The sequence below is a fragment of the Rattus norvegicus genome, chromosome 1, assembly GCF_036323735.1.
Source record: "Rattus norvegicus strain BN/NHsdMcwi chromosome 1, GRCr8, whole genome shotgun sequence".
NCBI lineage: Eukaryota > Metazoa > Chordata > Mammalia > Rodentia > Muridae > Rattus > Rattus norvegicus.
This window is the reverse complement of record NC_086019.1, coordinates 253,208,451-253,233,212: the sequence shown is the minus strand read 5'-3', so window position 1 is coordinate 253,233,212 and position 24,762 is coordinate 253,208,451. Positions and strand designations below refer to the sequence as shown.

The 24,762-nt window shown below is 47.1% G+C and overlaps 1 protein-coding gene across 2 annotated transcripts; it reads left to right on the top strand.

Moving 5' to 3' along the window:
• Positions 1-1,111: 1,111 nt before the first annotated feature.
• Scd (stearoyl-CoA desaturase) lies at positions 1,112-14,245 on the top strand. 2 transcript variants are annotated; one of them, XM_006231433.3, is made up of 7 exons: positions 1,112-1,199; positions 1,397-1,553; positions 2,278-2,560; positions 5,383-5,513; positions 6,692-6,897; positions 8,196-8,428; positions 10,533-14,245. In XM_006231433.3, the coding sequence occupies exons 2-7, from the start codon at positions 1,530-1,532 to the stop codon at positions 10,730-10,732; spliced, it is 1,077 nt and encodes a 358-aa protein (XP_006231495.1). In that variant the 5' UTR covers positions 1,112-1,199; positions 1,397-1,529; the 3' UTR covers positions 10,733-14,245. The 2 variants fall into 2 exon arrangements, with proteins under 2 accessions (XP_006231495.1, NP_631931.2); NM_139192.2 differs by lacking the exon at positions 1,112-1,199 and having other exon boundaries at positions 1,482-1,553; positions 10,533-14,082.
• The last annotated feature ends 10,517 nt before the right edge of the window (positions 14,246-24,762 follow it).

The window sequence follows — 24,762 nt, the reverse complement described above, 5'->3', positions numbered from 1 at the left end:
AGAAAAGAGGGAGGGAGAGGGAAAAGAAGAAGAGAAAAGAACTCCCTATGCAAACCAGGCTGCATAGAACTGGGAGATACTGCCTGCCTTTGCCTCCCAGTGCTGGGATTTTTTAAGATGCACTGTTGAGGCAGCCACTAATCCCACACTCTATTCTTAGCTCCACCATAACTTGCTAAGTGTCACCACCAGTAACCTCATCTCTCTCTCTCTCTCTCTCTCTCTTAAATCTCACTTCCTTTTTTAAAAGACCAAGGAGCCCCGCCCAGAACTCAAAGGCACACAGGTTTATGGAGCTCAAGGTCAGCTTGGTGTACATAGTGAGTTCTAGGACAGTCAGAGCTTCAGAAACCCTATCTAAAAAGAAACCAATAATAATAAATACCAAGGAGTACCCACTGCTCACCGTCAGTGTGGGTTCAACAAAATGATATTCCTGTGACAACTTGTTAGGGATGGCAAAGAACCTGTTTGCTATTCTTACGGCACATGCAGGTCCTTTGATTAGTACCTTTCCTTGGAAGATCCCCTAATTTGAGCCTGATGATCTCTCAAACATCCCGCTCAGGGAAGTGGGGATAGGATTGGACTCTGGCTCCCGGCAGAGGCGGTTCCCTCAGATTGAGACCAATGAGCAAACGCAGTTGTAACTCAGCATGTGAGCTCCTTGCACTCGGCAGCGACCGGACAAACCATTGTTTTCCTGTGTCAGAGCCCTGGGCACTAGATATCAGAGACTGAGAGCACCCTCATGTCCTAGTGTCCCGGTTTTCTCTTTGTAGGTGCCTGGAAGTGGGGGTGGATGTGAAGTTAGAGTTATGAGTGGCGATGGCCAGTGTCTTCCTCACTTTTTCCGATGCAATTTCCCCAGTGAACCATTCATTAACCGCCAGAAGAGAGTCCTAGGCTTGTACACAACCCCTACAAGGGACCACGTTATCCTCCTCTTAAAGAAAAGTCATCCATCAGCCCACAGCAAAGAGGATAAGGAGAAAAAGAGGGGAGGAGAGAGCGAGGAGCTAGTGGCAGAGGGAACAGCAGATTGCGCCTAGCCAATGGAAAAGGCTGGACAAGGTGGCACCAAATTCTCTTTGGCCAATGACAAGACAGGCTTCACAGGAGGCGCATTAGCATTTACCCTCAGGCAGGGGGTTGGATCCGCGCGGTGTTGATGCCTTCAGCATCCCGGCGCCTCGGAGGTCTACTCTGGAATCTACTTGGCTTTTTTTCCCCTTCTTAGTCCCTCCCTCCCTCCCTCCCTCCCTCACCTCCACGCCTGGCTTCCTTGGCTAGCTATCTCTGCGCTCTTTACCCTTTGCTGGCAACAGATAAAAGGGGTCTGAGGAAATACTGAGCACGGTCATCCCATCGCCTGCTCTACCCTTTAAATTCCCAGCCCAGGGAGATCTACGCACAGCCAGACCGGGCTGAACACCCATCCGGTGAGACAGGAGGGCAGGTTTCCAAGCGCCGCTCCGCCACACTTGATCTCAGCGCTGGGAAAGTGAAGCGAGCAACCGACAGCCACGATGCCGGCCCACATGCTCCAAGAGGTGAGCTTCCAGAAGGGGCCCTCGCTCTGCGCGCCAGCTACGCTGCTAGGTGACTGGTCCCCGGAGGAACAAGTTGATAGTTCTCCGGACTACACAGCTTCCTCGAATTCTAATGCGACCAGTTGATTGGGAGGTGTGGATTGTAATTTGGGCAGTTGAGTCCCAACTTTCATGTCTTTAGCTTTAAAGCAGCGGTTCTCAAAGTTCCTGATGCTGCGATCCTTTAATACAGTTCTTCACTCTGTGGTGACCCCCAACCATAAGATTATTTTCGTTGCGACTTCGTAACTGTAATTTTGGTACTGTTATGAATCGTAACGTAAATATCTGTTTGTTGATGGTCTTGGGCGATCCCTTTTGGTCGTTTGAGCCCCCAAAGGGGTTGAACGTGAGCCACAGGTTGAGAACCGCAGCTTTAAAGGAAAGCCCGTCCTGCTGAAACTTGTATACTCACGCAGGGATGCCTTTGTGTGTTACTAGGGGTGTGAATGTTTCACTCTTCTTTCCTACTTGTCTTTCACACACATACACCCTCAACAAATGTGTACGGTTTCTGGAAACTTCTGATTTATCTCAGAGTACCTCTTTCCCTGAGCTCTGGAACAGGATCTGTTGTGCTTCTGCTGTGCCTTTCACCTCCACTAGTGTGAGGAACATGGTACACCAACGGCTCACACAGCGCCCCGCATAGATCCGCCTCCCCCAAATGACCTTTTCCTTGCAGATCTCCAGTTCCTACACGACCACCACTACCATCACAGAGCCTCCTTCCGGAAACCTGCAGAATGGACGAGAGAAGATGAAGAAGGTGCCCCTCTATCTGGAAGAAGACATCCGTCCTGAAATGAGAGAAGATATCCACGACCCCAGCTACCAGGATGAGGAGGGGCCCCCGCCCAAGCTGGAGTACGTCTGGAGGAACATCATCCTCATGGCCCTGCTGCACGTGGGAGCCCTGTACGGGATCACACTGATCCCCTCCTCCAAGGTCTACACCTTGCTCTGGGGTAAGCACCTTTCTTCCTTCTGGGTCAGGGAGCGTCTTCAAGTTCTCCCACCTTTCTAATGAAGGGGGTCTTGCAATGGACAGTGTCCCGTCTGTGTCCAGGTTTCCCTAACCTTTTCTTGATAATCTAACGAACACAGCCGGCTTCCCTCCTGCAAGGTCTACACCTGGCTCTTTGGTGAGCAGCGCCCCTTGTCTTGAGCCAGTGCCCCAGATTCCTCTTTGCTCTTTAATAAAGTGACCCAAGGCACCCCTCTGTCCAGATTTCTCCAGCCTTTTTTTTTTTTCTGGTTCCTTGTGGAACTGGGCATTCCTGAGGCAGAGAAACAACTTTCTCTGTAAAAGCTTTTCTGTGTGAGGCACTTTGCTTTAGCTGTTCGTCCTGGTTTCACCTGACCCAGGAGAACCTGGCAGGGGAATCGGGTGCTAGGCCAGGGGTCTTGTGGACTACTCTTCACCTAGGGCAGGGAACAGAGCCTGAAGACCCTGTACCAGAGCAGTCCCTCAAAAGAAAAGAAGAAAAGGCCGTTATTTACACAACTATTCTGACTTCAACCCCTGCCTAGGTAGTTTGCCTTAGGGAAAGGTGATACAGGCTTCTACCCCACCCAGGCTACAGGTGTGTGCCTCTGCTCTGGGTCATTCCCCAGGGTGCAGCACCTGCTAATCAACCAGATGTTAAAAGAATGAAATAAGGCCTCTCTGAAGGGTTCCCTCTCTGGATGACAGGTTTCTCTGGAGCAGTATTAGCTCTAGGTACTTTGTGGCTGCTCTCTCCAAGGGTAAGATTGTGAAAGGGATGGTTAGCCTGGTATTGGCTCTTCTGCCTTGTGCCTCTTGGGCCTTCTAAGTAGTTAGATTTGGTCTGTGAAGTGTCATCTTAGAAGTTGTCCAGATGACCTAGATCTGAAAGGATCCACTGTTTTTTCCAATTAACGAGTAGAGGGACCGTGCTTTGTTGGGGTTGGTGAGGTTCTGTTAGGCCAGTTGTGCTACTTCCTAGCCTTTCTCTTGAGGAAACTATTTCCAGAGCCTTTCCATTCTCTTTGTTAACTCTGCAAAGAACCCCGTTCTGAAGAGATCTCTGATAACACTCAAAACTAAAGAATCTCCAGCCTGCTACCCCCTTTTTTTGAGACAGGGTCTCACTGTAGACCAGGCTGGCCTTGAACTCACAGAGATCTGACTGCCTCTGCCTCCCAAGTGCTGGGATTAAAGGCCACCACACCCAGATCCAGTCTGATTCTTAAAATAACTCTTAAGATGTTCCTTTACCAACATGTAGACACAATTGATGAGGGAGGAGTGGGGAACACTGAGGTTTAGGTAGAATATCCCAGTGTGCCTGTGTCCTTGTCCCAAGCCCCCTGTTGTCATGGTATCATATATGGTCTAGCCTGTGCCTGGGTCATCTACAGCCTGAAACCAACACGGATGCTTCCTTGGTGTAAAGTTGAGGGCCTCTTTGTTGCCCCAACCCATTTCTTCCCTCCCCTTGATTGCTAGTGGTTCTCTGGGGCTCTCTGGTATAGTGTGGTCAGATCTGGTACATAAGACAGTCAAATTGCCCCGTGACCATCGGTAGCAGACATCTGGTGCTTCAATCTCAGCTCTGAGAGAATGTGGCTAGAATTTGCTTAGGATGTCAGACACTGACTCTGGCTCACAAGGATTCTGTGAGAGGAAAATGGGGGTGCACGGAAGCTGGCTTAGGAGTTTTCTGTCTCTGCTACAGGACGTAGACATTGTACAATGTGTGCCTCTTGACTGCAACTAAGGTCAAAGGCTTCTGAGGGTCAGCTGTTGTTGTGGCTCCTTAGGCATGAAAACAGTGGCTACCAGGGCCTCTGTCCCAGCATTCTAGTGCTGGCCAGAGAAGAACCATTCAAGATGGAATTTAGTACCTTCTCACCCTGCATGCCTAGAGGACGACGAAGCAGGAAAGGTTCCGATGTCGGTACCTATTTTGAGAATTGAACAGCCCTGTTCAGACCTAACCTCTCTTGAGATCAACTTCCTCGATGTAAAGTTGAGGTTTTGGTTTTGATTGTTTGTTTTTGAGAGGGGTTTCTCTGTGTAGCCCTTAATGTTCTAGAACTCTGTAGACCAGGGCTGGCCTTGAATTCAGATTTTTCTCTGCTGTCCGAAGTTCTGGGGTTAAAGGTGAAGTGAAGTAGTATTAATGACACTCTGTTTAAAATGAGTGGTGAGTCTGAGAATATTTTTTAAAATTATTTATCTATTTTATGTATATGAGCACACTTTAGCTGTCTTCAGACACATCAGAAAAGGATACCAGATTTCATTACAGATGGCTGTGAGCCACCATGTGGTTGCTGGGAATTGAACCCAGGACCTCTGGAAGGGTAGTTGGTGCTCTTAACCGCTGAGCCATCTCTCCAGCCTGAGTATGAGAATCTTAAGGTCACTTAGGACACTATAAGCATGACTCTTTCAGGGCTGACTGTCTGATATGGGCCACAGTCCCTTCTGGAGTATTCGAATGTGACTGTATCCTCTGTATCCCTTGAATGTCCCCTAAAACTCAGGGGTTCTCTAACTGGTTGATGTTCCGATCAATGTATCTGCTATTTTTCACAAGGCTCCTGTTTGTGGCCCTGGGCTCTGCTAGAAGAGTTTACAACTCTGCCCATTTGGGGGGCAAAAGCTACTAGGCCCGAGAGACCAAGGGATTCTTACAGTTCTGTGAAAAACAGATCCTCACCCTAAACCCAAGGAACACTGGCATCAGGGAAGACGCCTTGGCAACTGGCACTGTTGAAATTTGCCTATTGATGAGCTCCCCACTGTCTTGTCTTGCAGGGATATTTTACTACCTTATCAGTGCCCTGGGCATCACAGCCGGGGCTCATCGCCTGTGGAGCCACAGGACTTACAAGGCTCGGCTGCCCCTGAGGATCTTCCTCATCATTGCCAACACCATGGCGTTCCAGGTAAGAGGCTGGTGCTGTGGTGGTGTCTTCATCCCATGGATGATCTGAGGGGGCCATGGGGGATCAGCATCTAGAGGGGAATTGTAAGGACCACCATTGACTGCCTTGTTTGGTTTCCTGGAGTCACCTCAAGTACAACAGGTTCAGGACTCATGTGGTATCACACAGTATGTTTGCCTAAAGGGCCCTGCTGCGTAATCCATGCACTGACCCTGATTTCCTGGACTCTTCTGACTGGAGAGTCAACTCATACTTTACTGTGGCTATCCTGGGATGTCACCACAATGGGACTAATGGTGATAAGTCACAGAATTGGAAACTCAATAGCACTGGCTTGTGCCTGGCAGACACTTGCTAAACCCTTGGCATAAGTTAACCCATCAAGTCCTCACAGACACATTGGCGGATTAACCACTATCACACTAATTTTTGTTCTTTGAGATAAGATCTCACTGAGTGGCCAAGGCCGGACTGGAACTCACTATGTAGATCAGGCTGGCTTCTGCACATCACCCCTTACCTGACTCCGAAAGGTTGGACTGGTGAACCTTGTGCTATCTGAGGCCGACCAGGCTAGGTCAGGTGTAAAAGTGGACTCATAGTAGAAATGAGGAGCGTTGGAGGAAGACTTTAGCTGTTGGCTGAAACAGTGGGCACTGGATGACTTGAGACTTCCCTTCTTACAAGAGAAAAACCGGGAGCTAAACCATTCCCGTTTATTGACAGTATGTGAAGTGTTTCCCATGTGCCCCAGATGAGCTCAGAGGTCCTATGGAAATGCACTCATGCTCACTAGTTATGGGACAGCTTAAAATTAGGTCGGGTGGGCTGTCACCTGTGAACGCATCTAGGCGTCACTCCCTGCATCTTCCAGGTCTCCCTGGGATCCAAGGCCACCTGCCTGAGGATCTCTGTCCCCAGGTTCTCACACTCCTTTCTTCAAGAACTGCAGAGTTCTTTGTAAGTGCCATGACTTTCCTCCCTCCCACACACACAACCTTCAGTGTGCTCTGGGGCTTTGCCCAGGGAGCTTCGGGGACAAATGTGCAGAAGAGCAGCCCCCTATGTTCTCCTTTGGAGTCACAGGAGTTCTCTTAGGCCCAGGAAGATACCAGGCCACTGACTTCCCCCAGGAGAACTTCTCTTCTCAGCACTTGGTTCCTCTCTCCCGTTTCCAGAACGATGTGTATGAATGGGCCCGGGATCACCGCGCCCACCACAAGTTCTCTGAGACACACGCCGACCCTCACAACTCCCGCCGTGGCTTTTTCTTCTCTCACGTGGGTTGGCTGCTTGTGCGCAAACACCCGGCTGTCAAAGAGAAGGGCGGAAAGCTGGACATGTCTGACCTGAAAGCTGAGAAGCTGGTGATGTTCCAGAGGAGGTGCGTGGGGCATGGAACCCAGACCACCTTGGATTCAGGGATTCCACCTTTTCTCTTAGGACCTATAAAACAATAACTGGGTGATTTACTGGATTGATACGTTCAAAATCATTTAAATGTCCAATGTCCTGATGGCTCCCAGCCATAAATTATTGCTCTGTTTCTGCCTGAGCCATCTTGGTAAAACCAATTGACTATAACATTGGTTCTAGTCTGGTATGCCTGGCTGAGTGGTTACCTTCAAAGAATTTCAGTGTATTTGAGGTTGAAGGAATGAGCCTCAATTATCACCACATAAAGCAGGATGGTGCAGTGTTTACTGTGATTAACAAGGAGGAAACACAGCTCAGTGGATGCCCGATGTATGCTAGTGAAGTAGCATTAGGATCCAGCCAAAGACAGGCTCTGGCAGGGACTGCAACAGAATGCCAAGATAGGCTCCTCCTGAGCTATAGTCCTTCTCTAGGAGATGTATCATGTGATGGGAGCTGGGCTGCAAAGACAGACACAGAGTCGGTATTGACTCAATCTGTTTCAGGGAACCCCTGAAGCATTCTCTGGCAGTGTGGGGCCTAGGTGGGCTCCGAAGGACCCATTTTCAACATAGGTGAAAGTAGTCATGGATCTAGGGAGGTAGTGGCCAGAGTCACAGGTTAGACCACCAGGAGGTTCAGCTAGGGAAGTAGTGAGCAGATGGACAGGAACTATGCTAAGGTTATCAGTAATACAACCTCAGTGAGGGATGTCAGCAACCTGGTTTGTAGGGAATGAAGAGTGGGTTGGGGCCTCTAAAGCAACAGAGACCTACAAATGACCTAGGACATTTGACACGTCTTCCTGGGGGAAAAAGCAGACCAGAGACCTACGGGGTGCCAGGAAATGAAGGCATGACACTTGCCATACTCTGCCAAAAACCTCAACGGGGAAGAAGGAGCTCAAAGGCTGGTGGAGAACAACCTAGAGAGCAGAATTGGCTGACGAGGTTATGGTTTGATTCTGATCGGTTTGACGAGCAGGACCTTATGTTCCTGTGGGAGGAAAAAGGAATGGATTTGTAGTCAGGAATAGAAGTGACAGGAGACAAACCGTACCCAGTAGGACACTAGAAGAATATTGACACATTCGTGTATTGCATCTGAAAGAAGAGAACACTGTGTTTAAGACTTTGTACCACCTCTCCTCTTGCTGATGATCTGTCCCATCCTTTAAAGTGACACAATGTTGCCTAACCAGGAAGGACAGTTCGTGTACGTTTGAGAGTCCTCTCTCTGGACTCAGCGTGTCATCTCCCCTCGTAGGTACTACAAGCCTGGCCTCCTGCTCATGTGCTTCATCCTGCCCACACTGGTGCCCTGGTACTGCTGGGGCGAAACTTTCCTGCACAGCCTGTTCGTCAGCACCTTCTTGAGATACACTCTGGTGCTCAACGCCACCTGGCTGGTGAACAGCGCTGCCCACCTCTATGGGTATCGCCCCTACGACAAGAACATTCAATCTCGGGAGAACATCCTGGTTTCCCTGGGTGCCGTGGGTAAGTCACTAGTCCCCAGCACGACTGTATCTGGGGGGCCTGTTGGTTGTGTTGTTTGTCTAGGAGCCAGAGGAACCAGAAGGACCTGTTTTATGAACTCTACGTAGTTTGTTTTTTCTACCATAAAACTGGGGGGCGGGGTGGTTGGGGAGAGTATATCGGGAACCCTTGTGAGAGCCTGGCAAGCAACAGCTCTTAATGTAAAAAGGAAAAGAGAGGAAGGTTTATACGTTGTAAAGCAGTGCTTGTAATGAGTCTCTGAGTCGCCTAGCAAGTCTGTAGTTCTGCGTAGCCCAGGATATGTGTTAAGCACATCACAGTCATTGGGATACCCTCTTGCCTGGTGGTCACATGTAAACCACCTCGCTGTGTTACCTGTAAGAGCATAATTTAGCCAGTAACCTTCAGGTTGTGGCTCTTGTTGTATTTATCGCTCTACCCCACTGTCCCCTGTTCTTTGACACATGTGGGCCATGCACTGTCTTGTGGTGATGGCAATGGCAGGGCAGGCTCTTTCCTCCCTCCATCATCCCTGAAGGAGCCTTTGTCTGTTCCTTCTGTGCGATCTGCTGTCACCAGGTCCGGCGTCCGACTGCAGATCAAGGAGGGCAGTTCTGCCATAGTTCTCTGTGCTCTCCCTTGCTACTTTCCAAAATGACTAGATTCTTAGGATCCCTGTGAGGATCATCTGCTGGCGACCCAGAGACCCCTTTCTTTGCTCATAGAACGTGCCTGTCATTCCACGAGCGCTTTTAACTCTTATTTAAAGCCCTGCCCTTTTTCTATTTGGATTCTATGATTTCAACCCTTCTCTGGCACCTGTTGCCAATTTGTATGCTGCGACTTCTGAATGATGCTGAAATCGACCCTGCTTTATCCAAATCTGATAACGTCCATGGAAGTAGAATAATGAGTCATGTGTGTCCTGCCTTGCTGTACAGCGAGCTTTCCTTGTGACCATCAGTTCCAAGCGGCTGCCAATGTCTTCCTTTGTTCGGCTGTTATTTGCCACGCCAAACCTGTTGGCTCTCTTACCGGTGTCTCCATGGGCCGCTTCCTATCGCTCTCCGCGCCTTCTTGTATTACTTCCCTCGGGTCACGTGCTCTTGGTCTCTGGTCACTGGAGCATTTCTGGGCTGTCTCTTGCTGCTACAGTTGCTTCTCATTGATCTCCACTCTCTTTCTCTGTTGTCACCACGATGTCTGTTTTCATGTTAAATGTTGAGACCGGAATGTTGGGGAGGGCTCACTCAGAACATCCTTTCCAAAGCGTGTAAAAACTAGCAATCGTTAAAAAAATTTTTATTCCTTGAAATTGTATTTTTTCTTTTTTCCTTTTTTTCAGAGCTGGGGACCGAACCCAGGGCCTTCGCTCTACCACTGAGCTAAATCCCCAACCCTGAAATTGTATTTTTATGTGTTGTATTTTATTATATGTTGGGATATTTTGCCTGCGTGTTTGTCTGGGCACCATGAGTGTGCAGTGCCCGAGGGGGCCAGAAGAGGGCGTTGGATCATTTGGGTTCTGTATTGTTAGTGTTGGGATCCATTCAGAAAGAAGAGCCCCACCAAGAGCTGCCCCCCCTCTGCAGAAGCCCTCCTCAGTCCAGGGTTTTTGTTTTTTCCCTCTATCAAAATGTCATTTTTAGGAATGGTCAGATTCCTTGATGTTATAGAGAATATCAAAGTACTTCCATTTTTCTCAGCATCTCCAGAACCCCAGGGTCAAACTCAGTCAGCTCTGCTGTGAGCCAGCAGTGGGTGGGTGGAGGACAGAGAGGCCTTCCTTTGCCTCCTCCTGAATACAACCCACTTCCCTTCAGACCCTATAGATTGAAGACCCAGCTTCTCTCCCATCCTCTTAGGATACAAACTCCCTCTGACAAAGGCCCCCAGGCAGGCATGAGTGAGCAGAACCTGTCACTGGTTTCCTGAGATGCCTCTGAGGGGCATCTATTTGCTTTAAAATACAAGACTGGGGGTTCATCTATTCACCCCAACATCGGGATTCTTCAAGGTTTGAGGTACACAACAGCTAAGAAGTGTGCAGAGGAGGAAGCCGAAGTCATTGAGCCCCTAACTCCTCTCCTTGCTTCTGTTGCAGGCGAGGGCTTCCACAACTACCATCACGCCTTCCCCTACGACTACTCTGCCAGTGAGTACCGCTGGCACATCAACTTCACCACGTTCTTCATCGACTGCATGGCTGCCCTGGGCCTGGCTTACGACCGGAAAAAAGTTTCTAAGGCCGCTGTCTTAGCCAGGATTAAGAGAACTGGAGATGGGAGCCACAAGAGTAGCTGAGTTCTGGGCTTCTGAGTTCCTGTTCCAAAAGTTTTCTGGGCAGAGATTTAATATTCTGTTGATTAACTACTGGATAATGCTATCGGAATGTTAATGATGCATTTAAACTATTCCGGTACAGTATTATGAGAAAGCTTTGATCATGTTTTGAGGTAATGCATATTTTAATTAGCCAGGATTAACCATGCCACAATACATATATATTTCTAAGCATACATGATAAATGCATATACAATTGTGCACATCAGCTTTAAATAATAACGATGAATTTGAACATTCTATACAGAGAGTATTAAAGCCAAGGAACATGCTGTTTTGATGCTAGGGCAAGCATGGTGCTCTTTCCCTGTTTGCACTGCATCCAGCTTCGTTCCTTCCTCTGTCATCACCATCTTCAGGCAAATAGCTGACCAGCCACTGGCCTGTGTCCACCTTCCAAAGCCCAGGCAACCTTTCTGCTTTCTGAAATACTGATCCTTCCTCCTGGATATGTCTTTCCTTGTTCTGAACTTTGAGATTGCTGGCTCAGACTTAAGATAGAACAAAAACCTTCCTGGAAGTTCCCACTGGTGAACTTCACTATAGGTTTTGCCAGAGGGAATAGGGAAATTATCTTGATTGTAGCAAGTAGATCACCTTGAGAGAAGAATTAGCACGCACGGTGTGGTTTGTAAGTAAGGATGGGAGAGAGCTAGGAAAAGGTAGCCATATCTAATGGCCTACTTACCAAAGCCCCCAGGCCTCTCTGCATAGCATGACTCCTTCCAGTCCATATTCTGAACAACAGAAATTAGTGAGATTTGAATAATTAAATTATTTTCAGAGTGAAGGGAATGGGAAATGCATGGTCTGTGCTAGGGGCGGAGAGTGGGGAAGGGTTAGCTTTTGGTAACTGAAGATTTCTTCATGGAAAGAGTCTTAATGTTAAATGTGCCTAGAACTGGTAACTAAACAGCTGACATTTGGAGGGAATGTGGTGTAAAACTATGTAAATATAAGCAAAATCTGCACATGAAAATATTTCACTTAGAAAAAGTGTTGCTAAAGAAAAAAATTCGAAGGACAAGAGGTGTTGCCTGGGTTGCCAGTTTCTTTCGTGGCAGGGCAGGAAATAGTGAGGTTGAGAGGCAGCATCTGTAAGTAGATGCTAAGAGGTACATTTCTAAATGAAGCCCTTGGGGAACATCTGCCAGGGATCTAGAGAGTGCTGGTTTCATCCATTGTTTTAATTTCCTCCTTGGATTGAGTAGAAACGTGGCTTCTTGTGGTGTTGAACCTTCCCCGACTTCTTTGCTTTGTTGCCATCTAGCCTGCCCAGCACTGCCTAGGGAGCGCCTACCCACCCTGATTTCTTCTGCCAGCTCCTACCCACCCTGATTTCTTCTGCCACTTCTTTCTTTGGCATTCATTTTTCTTTCCCTGGACAGGAAGCTAGTTACCCGAGTGTATCAGGAGCACCTAGGCTTGCCTTTGTCCAGGCCCATTCCTCCTGGTATCCTTGGGTGTGGAACTGCTGGACAGCTTCAGGAAGCAGAGCCAGGTGCCACTTTTCTGTGGCTTCCAGATCCTCCCTACCTCCACCCCTATGTGCCTCTGCCACAGTAATTTCAGAAAAGCTTGGTACACCCTCTAGCAACATCTTGGTTCAGAGAGTCTCTCTGGCTTGTGAGTTAACAGCTCAGCCAAATGCTGTGTTGTCTCAGTGAGGCAACCACTGAACGAGAGGGTTGGTTGTTGGGCTGTCTCTGTGTGAGTCAGAGTAGACAACATGTTCACTTCTTCCTGTCTGCTTTGCAAGGTGTCTCTGACTGATCAAGGCAGGCAGGGAGTGGTATAGTACTTCTGAAAGGAAGAAGTTCCCTATTTATCTGTTAAAAGACCAGAGGCATGGGCAAGTGCTCAGGACCTCACTTCGGGAAGAGGGTCTGCTTCCTGAAGCCAGTGTATAAGGAAAAGCTTCGACTGAAACCTGGTATCTAAGGTACCATGAACTAACACTCTATCACACAGCCCAGGGCAAACAGTGGTATAGAAAAGTCTAGAAGAAAACATCACATCAGTATTTTAGAACCATCCACCTTTACTGTCCCTGTAGCCCAATCCAGAGCCTGGCTTTTAGATCTGGCTGCGTACAGTGCCAAATGCTCAGTTTACTTGTAAGATCAGAGCCTTTCTTTCTGTGTTAATTGAACACATGCTCTGAGCTGTTTTGTTGAAGTAGAAAATCTAGTAGAAAATCACTGTAGATCTGATGACCTGGAAACCTCTGGAAATGCCTTCGGGGTGGTTTTATTTTTCCAGGTCACAGATGCCTGATTTATAAGATGAACAATGAAATCAGCTTTCTTTCTCTTCTGATCTTATTCCCTGGATTTGATGCAGCCCATGTTCCAAAGCAAAGCTACATAGAGACTTCAGGCTGAGGTCCTGGTGTCTTTAAGCAAAGGACACTCTTTCAGATCCTCTCAGAGGCGGATTTGTAACAGTTTCCACATGAATGTACTAATCATGTTGGGTGCCTTATCGCTTTCCTAATCTACAGTGCCTGTTAGCCCAGCCTCACTCCTTCCCTTAACCCTGAGATCCCGTAGATGGAGCGGGTGTAGACAAGAGGCTGGCTGGAGGATCATCAGTACAGTGATTTGCAGAAATCTTTTATGGGCTTCATTTTGGAAAAATTTGTTTTTAGTAAATGCTCAAATTTGGTGGGAAGTAATTTGAATGTATTTGATTGTATTGTCCTCATTACAATTGTTAATTAGACACGTTCTACATGACAGTAGTACTCAGGGGAGTTTTCTCCCTGGGCTGCTAATATCTGGGTGTAATCTCTGAAACTGTAGGTCCAGTGAGGCGGCGTGAAAAGTTAGCAAAGCCACCATCTGCTGGTGGTTTAAGCCAAGGCCTCTCTTCTTCGCCACTGACTTGCTATGTTATCCTTTCTCTTGTAACAAACCCATCCCAGAGATGAGGCCTTTAATCATCCCAAGAACCTCCTGGGCTAAGTATCTGACAGTCTCACATCTCAACATCGTGTATTAAGTGTCCAGAACATCAGCTCAGGAGGACACGCTGAAACTCTCACTCTGGGCGAGTCCTGATAAAACAGGCTCCTAATACTGACCTACCTCAAGGGCAGTTCTGAGGTGATTAGAGCCTTTTCTTTTTTTAAGCAAGTGTTTGGAGATGCATGGCAGAGGTTTTCCTGCAGACTTGTAAAGAGCTAGATGTGTTCTAAAGACCATCTTTAGTCTACATTGCTCTTCCCAGAGATCTACAACTATGACCCAGCCAAAGTGCAAGCCTACCTACTCACTGCCATAAAAACTATTCAGGAAACCTTTTCCTGGCCTGAATGAGATTTTCTTTTTTTTTTTTTATGTGGGGCGGTTATTTGTGACCCAAGTGTAATTTGGATGATTTTTAATTAATATCAACTCTTGAAGCCTAATTGTACTGATTTGAGATTGCATTTGTTCCTAATAAAAGTGGATCTAGCTGTGCTGCCTGGGAGCTTTCGGCTGTGGTCATCCTACCTATCGCAAACACACAGCTGGGGATGGAACCTGGGGATTCCCACATGTTGTTGGGCAAACACTCTACAGATGAGGTACAGTCATGGCTTCTTTGTCTTGAAGCTGTTTCTCTGAGACAGATCACAGCAGAGCCTTAGCAGGCCTGGAAGTCCCAGTGATGTCCTCACTTTTTGTGGGATTATAGACAGAATTGAGATTGAGAGGAGTAAGGGTTGACCCATACCCCAGTAACCTGTCTACCCTTCCTAAGGGTAACTTGAGGTTAAACTCTGGCAGCAGGGAACCAAGAAGCTGGCATTGAATCAAACACGGCATCAGCTGGCTGCTAGCCAGGGGACATGCCAGGTCTCTACTGTCACATGGTGGCCACATGGACCCAGCACACAGGTACATGAACTGTTAGCTCAGCCCTGGGAACTCATGCTTACTCCTTTTCCTGGAATGCCCTACTTCTCGGGGACAGAAAGCTCCTGAGTGCGGTTTCACACCTGGTTGAAAGCAAATAGTCCAGAGAGGTTTGCAAGTCTACAGAGTAGAAAGGGTGTCATGACCTCAAGATGGACAGTGTAGGGTTTGGGATTTGTTCGGTGGGGGCGGAGGTGTGTGTGTTTGCTTTGCTCTTTCTTAAGATTTTTACCTTTACTGCTTTTAGACTTCTGTAGAAAAGAAAGGGCTGTGGGGGTTTACAATCTCTATGAGCTCCATATTCCAACAAGTCTCCCCCAGTACTTCTGTGAACTCCCAAACCAATTCTGCCAGCTCATTGTCTGCTCGGAGGTTCTTACCTAGAACAAGAGATGTGATCCTCTCAGACACAGAATAGGATGCTCACGCTCGACACTAAATGTCCTCAAACTTGCTGTTTAGCTGAGACTGGCTTTAAACTCCCAATCCTGTGTCCATTAAATGCTAGGATTAAAGATATCTGATGCTTTGATAGGGATGAAGAAGTACATGCTTTTAATCCCCGCATTTGAGAGGCAGGTAGGTTTCGTAAGTTTCAGGACAGCCTGATCTACCAAACAAATTCCAGGCCTGCCGGGGCTGTTACCCAGAAACCCGTTGGGTTAGGGAGGGGATTGCCATCACACCCGGCTCTCTAAGACTAAGTTTTTAGTATCTAGAACAATGCTTCTCAACCCTCGGGTTGCAACCTCTTTAGAGGGGCGGGGGAGGGGGTGTGTATCAAATGACCCATTCACAGGGGCCCCCTAAGGCCATCAGAAAACACATATTGCATTACAAATACCATACAGTAGTAAGATCACAGTTATGAAGTAGCAGAGCATAAGTGATTTTATGTTTCGGGGCCACCACATGAGGACCTTTATTAGAGAATCAAGAAGGTTGAGAACCATGGCTAGACCTGAGTAGTCTCAGCTTTCTGGCCCCTGGGAAACAGCACATTCCAGGAAGAGTGAGCATGACTTCTCAGGACCCAGAGGTAACAGTTCTTCGTGTACCTGTGTGCTAGTCCATGTGACCGTTGGACAGTGGAGACCTGGCATGTCCCCGGGCTAACTGTCAGCTCTCAGCTTTGCTGCATTTGACTCAGTGCTGTAGGTTTGTATGTATTGAGCTTTGCCAGACCCTAGTAATTCAAGCTGATGGTGACAGCACTTTCTTCACTGATGGCATAAACATACTGCTATGGTCTGACACAGGCCCACCCACCCCCAATAGCTGTAGCCATTTTGTCGCACTCCTGCCAGCTATTTCCTATTGGTGCTGTATGTAGCCTGCCTGCCAGTCATTGACGCAGCGAAGTGACTTGACTCAAGGACATGCTGACCACACACCCTGTTTTGTCCTGAATGTTCTCTATGAGGTTTGCTAATCTTAAGACACTCCACAAAGCTTTACACAGGACTCATCAAATCGAAGGTCAATATGAACTGTTATGTCTGAAATGGCTTGAGTCAGAGCTGACCACCGGGCAGCCCTTCCAGCACCTATGTATGAGCTCACGATGGTTTTGTGGCTGACACTGAGGAATGCTGCTAATAAGTCAAAAAGCTCTGTTATCTCAATGTGCTGAAATTCCCATTCGCCACCCATCCACCACCCCCCTGAGTATGGTAATATTCAGAGCCATCAGCTTAAAGGTTAGCTGATAATCCTTTGCCTAGTAAGCCAACAGCTCCCTTCCTTGCCCTTTAAACTTTTGAACCTGGTTTTTCCTCTAAAAAGCCTGCCCTGAGAGCAGACTTGTACCGCAGTTAGGCTCCTGAGTCCTGAATGTTCATAACTATTCTTGCTTAACTGAGATTCAGTGCTTGTATGGTATGAGTGGCAGTTCCTGAACCCCAGCACATACGCAATAATAAATTAAAAAAATTTGTGTGTGTGTGTGTGTGTGTGTGTGTGTGTGTGTGTGTGTGTATTCATTCTTATTTAAATCACTCACACCAGAAGTCTGTAAAAATCTCAAAGAGAAAGAAGGGGAGGATGAGACCTTCCAGCTGCACCAGTTTTCTGAGACAGGGTTTCTTGGTGTAATAGCCCTGGCCCTGGCTGTCCTGGAACTCATTTTGTAGACCAGGCTAGCCTGCTAGTCAAACAGCTACAATAGTTTAAGGAGAGAAAGTTCTCCTGAGAGCATAAGCCCAGTGGGAGTTCTCAGAACCCAAAACAGTGGATTCTGCTTTGGGGGTATTACACGGCAAGGGACAAGGAGACTGAGGTCCCATTCAGACATAAAGATTTAACAAGAAGTGGTTTAAAATAATGGTTTAAAGTCAATGCCTTTGTGGTCAATGGTCACCATCCCTTCAAGAATGAGGATAGTCTCCCAGGCAGGAAAAGAAGTGCCAAGTCAGATAATACAAACTGTCATCTACAGATGACGTTACATTTATAGAGAAAATTCTATTCACTACATACACAGCTTTTGGGAGCTGAAGGGAGGGAGGGTCAGTCTTAACTTGATTATCTCTCAGCAGTTTTAAACATTATACCCACCGAGAATGGTGGCATGTGCTTACAGTCCTAGCATTCATGACACAGAGGCAAAGTGTGTTTGAGGCCAACCCGGGTGACATGAGGCTCTGTTTCAAAGCGAGAAAACTCAAAGAAAGGAAGAAAGAAAAAAAAACTAATGACCTTTGATGCTTCAGAATAATGTACTTCGAGACTCTGCTTCAAAAAACCGCCAACCCAGGACTGAGTCGTACCTCTGTGGTAAATGCCTAGCGTGCCTGAGGCCTGATCGGCAACAGCACATAAATCAGAGCGGAGTTTCAAGATCATCCTCACCTGGGATGAATCAAGGCCAGCATGGGTTACGTGAGACTACCAAGCAAACAAACAAACAAAAATCAAACAAACGAAAAACCTAGGCACCCTTCAAAATGAGGGAAAAAGTCAAGTGTCTCTGTATCTATCCTGGACATTTCGTATGAATGGAAGTGCATGTCTAACCATTTGGGTTCAAAATAACATCAAGATCTACCTATGTTGTGGACCTGTATTTCTTTAGTCTCTTTGTGTGTGTGAGGAAGGGTTGAGACAGGGGCTCACTGTGTAGCCCTGGAGCTCACAGACCTGCCTGCCTCTGTCACTGGGTACTGGAATCATGGTGCCTGAGCCACCACACTTGGCTGAATGTTGTTGGTTTTTTGTTTTTTGGGTTTTTTTTTTGTTTTTTGTTTTGATAGAGGAATACCATTCTATTTTATAAACACATTGTATTTTATTGATGGAAACTTGGGTTTTTTTTTCTATCTTTCAACTACTTCATGAAGCGCTCGTGTACAGGTTTTTGTGTCAACATGCACCCTGTTTCTCTTGGATATACTCCTAGAAGTTGAACTGTTGGGTCATAACGCATCTCTGTGTTCACACTTCACCGAGCTCTTCCGAAGCAGCAGGGGCACTGCACTTTCCAAGGTCGGTGCACGCAGGTTTCAAACCCTGCAGATGTCAGCCAGCAGGGTTTCCTAACTTTTTAACAGCATGGTGGCCAGGAGCCATGGGGAGGGAAGAGGCTTGAGTCCTATGGCATGACAACATTCAAAACTTATATTGTAGCACTGCCTGCACAATACTAAAACATACTAAAAACAGGCATGCTATACAACATCAAGTGTGATTTTGTACACTTTATATTTATTATGTATATTATGTGTTGGTATAATAGTTGTATCCCAATTAAAATTGTATAAAATTTTTTTCTTGTATTTTGCAGTGTTATCCATTAATTCTACTTAAACTTGAAACCCAAATGCATTAAAGCTGCAATGATTACGTCAGAAGCTACATTTGTAAAGTCTCATCAATATGCCTGCCTAAATGTGAGGTGGATGAGAACACTAGACATGATAATGTGGGGGAGAAACAACAGGGCCTCAACCCACACAGCAAACTACAGGCAGCAAGGGAATGCTGAGAGCAGGAAAAATAGTCGTCTCCAGAGAAGAGGCATTGGTTATCCAATACCAAATGGCCAGCCCTGCAAACATATACAAGTAACATCATGCTAAGCAGGTTATGTTTACACACACACACACATACATACTACATACACACATATTACACACATATATACATACTATTCACATATATGTATATATACACAATACACACATATGTATGTAACTACAATTAATGAGGAAAAAAGGCCATCAATTTGTAAGGAGGGATATATGGGAGGTTTGGAGGCAGGAGAGGAGAAAATAGAAACATTGTAATTATATTATAATCTCAAAACTAAAAGAAGAAAGACTGGGCAGTAGTGGCTCACACCTTTAACCCCAGCACTCAGGAGGCAGACACGGGCAGATTTCTGGAGTTTGAGATCAGCCTGGTCTACAAAGCGAGTTCTAGGAAAGCCAGGGCTACACAGAGAAACCCTGTCTCAAAAGGGGTAGGAGCACTGATTAAACTACTTGGTTAGTCAATATTCCACTTAATTATAGTCTAGATCCAAACCATACACGCCATATGCCAGCAGGCAGCTAATCTATAAACTGTAGTCTGGCCGCGGTAGTTGTAGAATGCAGTTAGCATGTGCTGGACTAGTTAAAAGGGGTTTGTGTCACTGCACAAGCACAACTCTGATTCCCTGAAACCTGGAAAAGCCAAGTTCCAAATCCACACACTGGAAGTCATAACGATACTCATATCATACCCATAACATTCCTAGGGAGGGCCACCATGCTGGCGTCTACATGGCATCTCATTTCACTGTGTAACACGCTATTTAAAAAAAAAAAAAAACTAAATTTGGTTCATTGGGCCGAGTTCCCTTGGAGAGAAGAAAGTGAATATTGGTGCCCTGGTACAGATGAAGACCCCACTGTTCTCCTACCTCCTGGCTATGTGGGACATGGAAGACAGGACAAAGCAGGCATACCCGGATGTCTCCAATGCCTAGGAACCTGCTGGTGATACCCAGTTATACTGAGAGAAAGAGCCTGGTGGTGTGGACCTCCTCCCTGGCTGGCAGTGGTGTGAAACTAAAATCATGTCCAGCCACCTTGCACAACCTTCTGTTTGTCAGGAATGAATGTCACTCACCCTCCCTTAACATGCAACCATGTGGCACTTTTAATCCCCTTTCTCTTCGTAATTCCTTTTCTTTTCCACAGGAGTTTATCTAACTATACTCTCCAGTCAAGCTCTGAGACCCCACCCCCCAAGACTACCCCCTCTATTAGAAATGTCTCCCTGCACCTATAACAGACAGTACTGGATAAAAGCAAGGAACGATCTCTCTCATCTTTTAAATTCTAACTTTGCTACCAGTTGTGGGAAATGTTGCAGGGAGGGAAAGTTCTGCCTGTGACCTAGATTAACTGTGGTGATTCTTGAGTGTTGACCTTAGGGCAAGTGCCACAAGCCCTAATTACAGGCTGCTAGGACTCTATCTGGAGGTTGCCAGAGGCGGAATACTCTCCTTTTGATGACCCAACTCTGGCCTTCCCCCACTGTCTCTCCCAGCCTGCCACACCCGAGCCACAGAGGGTATGCTGTGTTGGTTCGATGATCTGAGTCCAAATGAGACCCTTATCAGAGAGACCAAAGTAGACTCTTTGTCTTGAGCACGTCCCACGGAGACTCTAAATATGAAGGCAGTGAGTGAAAAGGCCATAGATGACTCAAGTTAGTTCATGGCTCTAGTCTTATTCCTTTATGGAGATTTCAGACCAATAGAAGGATTCTCCTTAATTCACGTACATGTGTACTTACATACAAACACACACACACACACACACACACACATTATAATACCCTTACTATGTCTAGATCTAGAGAATTTTATGCTGCTAACTATTAGTTGTTTCTGCAAATGATCCTGCTGTAGACACTTGTGTAAAAACCCTTAAGAACGTTTTTGAATGTTTGCCGCTGACTTGGGCACACGAGGAGGAGTGGAGTTGCTCACTCACTAAATTTTTCCACAGTGGAGCAACCATTTTAAATTTTCACTACCAGTGTTCGCGTGGTACCCTTCATTCTTCACTCGTACTTCCTTAGTCCCGTTCCTCCGGTCTTTCACAAACGCCTGTTCCCACCAACCCAGCCCTTAGTCCCTGAAGTACGTGCTGAGAGAGGCAGCACCTTGAGTAATTTCAGTTTCTGCAACCAAGGCTTCCGGTCATGCCCTTTCCTGGATCAAGGACAGTATGAAGAGGAGCCATCTCAGTGAGGTCACTAGGGCACACGGCCGCTACAGCCATTCGTTAACCTCGTAAACCACCTTCTCGGTGACCCGCCACACCTCCGATCTCACAGTGAGCCTCATTAAACTCCATAAACCGAGGACCTGGGGGAGGAGGGGCCGTGCAGAGCCTCCGCCAGCTCATTGCGGTGGGCGTTGGACCCTCAGCCCACACCTTGCCTCTTCACGCCCCGGGCTGGTCATGAGTGTAGACGCCCAGCGAGGCACGCCCTCCCGGGGTTACTCTCGGTCAGCACCGCCCCCGGGGTCACTCGCGTTCACTCGGCCCACAGCGCCTGACCCCGCGCAGCCAATCAGCAGCTGCGCTGCGGCTCTGCTGGCTGGAGGTGCGCGCGCACTTTGAGGTCTAGCGTAGGAGGAGAGCTATCTGGTTAAGTCCTATCTAGGCGCTAGCATCCCTTTCTATAGGCGAGAAAGGCAGGGAACTCGCATGGTGGTCTCTAGCCCAGGGCTGCCTTTTAGGTAGCGATTCCTACGATGAGCAGACAGTAATCAGGTTGCGTTGTACTTATCTGCACAGCGCAGGCGCAAATCATAGAGGGATCAGAGCTCCACTACTCAAAACATACTAAAGACTCGGCTGTCAAGGAGAGAACAGACAGGAAAGCACAGTGTTCAGGAACCTTCCACGGTGATGGCACCAGGGATGAAGGAATAGGAGGAGGGCAGGAAGGGAAAAATACAGAAAAGGCTGTGAATACCTGCCTGAAGAACCCAGTTTCCCTGTTTCTTAGAAAAAAACAAAACCTTTTTAAGACAAGGTCTCACTGTGTAACCCTGGCTGGCTTGGAACCCGCTATGTGGAAATTCGTAGAAATCCACCTGCCTCCGGAGTGCTGACATTAAAGGCGAATGCCATTATGCTGGCCCTGGTTTCTCATGTGGTGAAGAATCATGTTCATGTAGGACAGAAAACTATGTTTCAGAAAGTTACTGTGCTGGCCACAGTAGAGCAGAGAGGGGCGGCCTAGAGCTGAAAGGTCAGATTCAGGCTTTGATACAACTCCTGGTACAAGCGGGGGGTGGGGGGTGGGGGGGGACCTATCTGGCAGCATAGGGGGAGAGCAGTGTGGAATTGGGAAAGGGGACTTCTGAGGGGAGTTTGGAGCAGAGCACCCCAAGAAGTAGACAGAACACAGTGGGCTTTTATCCTTAGTAGCTGTAAAGCCAGTGCTCACCCCAGCCGGCATCTGAGAAAAGCAGCTTTGGGAAGAGAGTAAGAATTTAGTTTCTGACATGAGAGTTTGAGTTGCAAGAAGTCTTACCTGATTGTGGAAATACTACCCGGGAGGTTCCTGGGAATTTAGAGGTCATAGGGAGAAATAGATTAAAACTACTCAGTGACTGCATAATGGCATCACAATATATGCAGAGCATAGAATAATAACAGAAGGAGGCAGAAAAACACCAAATCCCTCCCAATCAAAACCAAACAAGCAACTAAAACGGCAACCTAACCACACAGGCAAAGCGACAGTGGTGGTGTATAACTGAAGATTAATTCCAAGTGACAGCAAGAAAGGGTCTGGTGAAATAATATTTAATTTTCACCTCATACATTTTTTCCTAAATAAGTTAGTTAACATTTGAGGAGATACTATGCAGTCATTAAGATTTTAAAAGTGATGATTCGTGGATTTATCATAGGCAGAGCCCTGGGTTCAAGTCCTAGCCACAAACATCTCCTTGCTGAGTTGTAAAACTATTAATTACCATTTAAAAAATAATGCTTAGCGAGGGGCTGGAGAGATGGTTAAGAGCACAGACTGAGGGGTTGGAGATTTAGCTCAGCGGTAGAGCGCTTGCCTAGCGAGCGCAAGGCCCTGGGTTCGGTCCCCAGCCCCGGAAAAAAAAAAAAAAGAGCACAGACTGCTCTCCCAGAGGTCCTGAGTTCAAATCCCAGCAACCACAGGGTGGCTCATGACCATCTGTAATAGGATCCGATGCCCCTCTTCTGGTGTGTCTGAAGGTAGCTACACTGTGCTCATATACATAAAATAAATAATTCTTTAAAAATAAAATGCTTAGTGATGGGCTGGGAGACAGCCTTGAGTTTGAACCCCCAGATTTTAAAATCTGGATACAGCAGGATCTTAAATCCTAGTTCAGCCCTAGCAGGAGATGGGAGGCAGAGACAAACATCTTCAAAACTTCTGGGGTGTCTACCACTAGTGGGCAGTGGGGCCTGGGAAAATGGCGCTGATAGATGACTCGGAATAAAGTCTCACACAATGGCCAACTTTATTCAGAGATTCCGACTCTACTCTGAAGGTTAGGAGGAGTCACGTGAGGAAAGTGTCCAAGCACAAGGACTAGCCACATGTGACAAAAACATGTTTTCCCATTGAGGCATATAAACCAATAGCCAGTTGTAATGTGTAATATATAAAATTTTAAGTTATCTAATATTTATTCCAAAAAGGACAGGGGAGATGGGAACTGAGGTTAAAAAAAAAAAAAAACTTGCTAGCCCAGGGGAGGTAACTTTATTTTCTTAACTATATACAAAGTATCTATTTACATGCCTGGTCCCACAACTAACCTGCCTGCTCTTCAGGAATCTCTTCCTATCTGTATCATTCTGCCTTTCTCTTGAGCTCCTCCAAACCCCAGCGGGCTCCTTAGCTCTCTTTCCTAGAATCCTGTTCTCCCGGTGCCCTGCCAGCTGCTTCTCTGTAGCTCCCGCAAGCACACAGAGAGAATCCCTTTCTCCTACTCGGAGCCTCTTCCATGAAGTTCTTCCAAGCCAAAAGAGCCAAAAGAGAGAGAGAGAGAGAGGCCTCAAAGTTCCGATTGCTGTAAAAGAAGTCTCTAGCTCCTCCCCTACAGCGTTGGCAAGCGGAACACGTCCCAGTCATAGTGGAGGGCACCAAGCCAAGCCAGGAGATGCCAACCATTATGGTGGGGCAGCTCAAAGCCATCCAGCTGACACTCAAAGAGCAAAGACCTCAAGACCTCTCCCCAGCAACTTGCCTCAAAACAGACAGGTGCTTGGCATTCTTTAACATTCTTATCTGTGGAGGCTCGTAGAGGTGCAATCTCTTCAAGACACGCCTAACTGCATCTGACAAATGCAGCATCTTTCTAAGCTTGCATATCGTGCTAACAAGTAGGTTTTCTATGTAGTCACCGAATATCCTGTAACAGTAACGAATAATCTGAAGTAAACTCACTCCTATCCGCCATCCCAGGGAGGTGCACGGGAACATAATCCAAGAAAAAAAATCCGTGTTTTGGAAGACATGGAAGCGATAACTCTTGGTTTCCTGGAGTTTTCACAAGCACTCAGAATCCGCCACGGGACACCATTCTTGAACTGTGTTCCGACACTGGGACAGCTAGCCTGACTTTTGCAGCAGCAGAAAGACTTATTTCAAAAAATGGTGGGAAGGCAAGGGCCAGAAAGTTTCCTCTGACCTCGACAGGTGAGCTGTGGCACTCCCCAGTGTACCCAGGTCTGTGCACAAACACCCGCCCCCACTCCCACACACCCCCACTCAAACACAAGACAACTCCTACACACACACACACACACACACACACACATGCACACACACCATCCTCCTACGTCCACACAGCACACTCTCCCACACATAGACACAAACACAAAGCCCAGTGCATTATAAGAAGAAGGACATTCACTCTAAAGAGTAATGTGGGATGCCGAGAGAGTTACCCGGTTGCTGTCAAGCTTAACATCCTGAATTGTATCCCCAGGAACCCACGTCATAGGAGAAAGAACCACCTAGTGAGTTGTCCTCTGATCTCCACCTGTATGTTGTGGCCTGGGCACAGTGTGTGCTCCCATACAC

Bases quoted from the DNA above. Each gene is read 5' to 3' on its own strand.
- Scd (XM_006231433.3), top strand. From the start codon at position 1,530: ATGCCGGCCCACATGCTCCAAGAG. The intron at 1,554-2,277 runs GTGAGCTTCCAG...TTTTCCTTGCAG, and splicing joins CGGCCCACATGCTCCAAGAG to ATCTCCAGTTCCTACACGAC. The intron at 5,514-6,691 runs GTAAGAGGCTGG...TCCCGTTTCCAG, and splicing joins CCAACACCATGGCGTTCCAG to AACGATGTGTATGAATGGGC.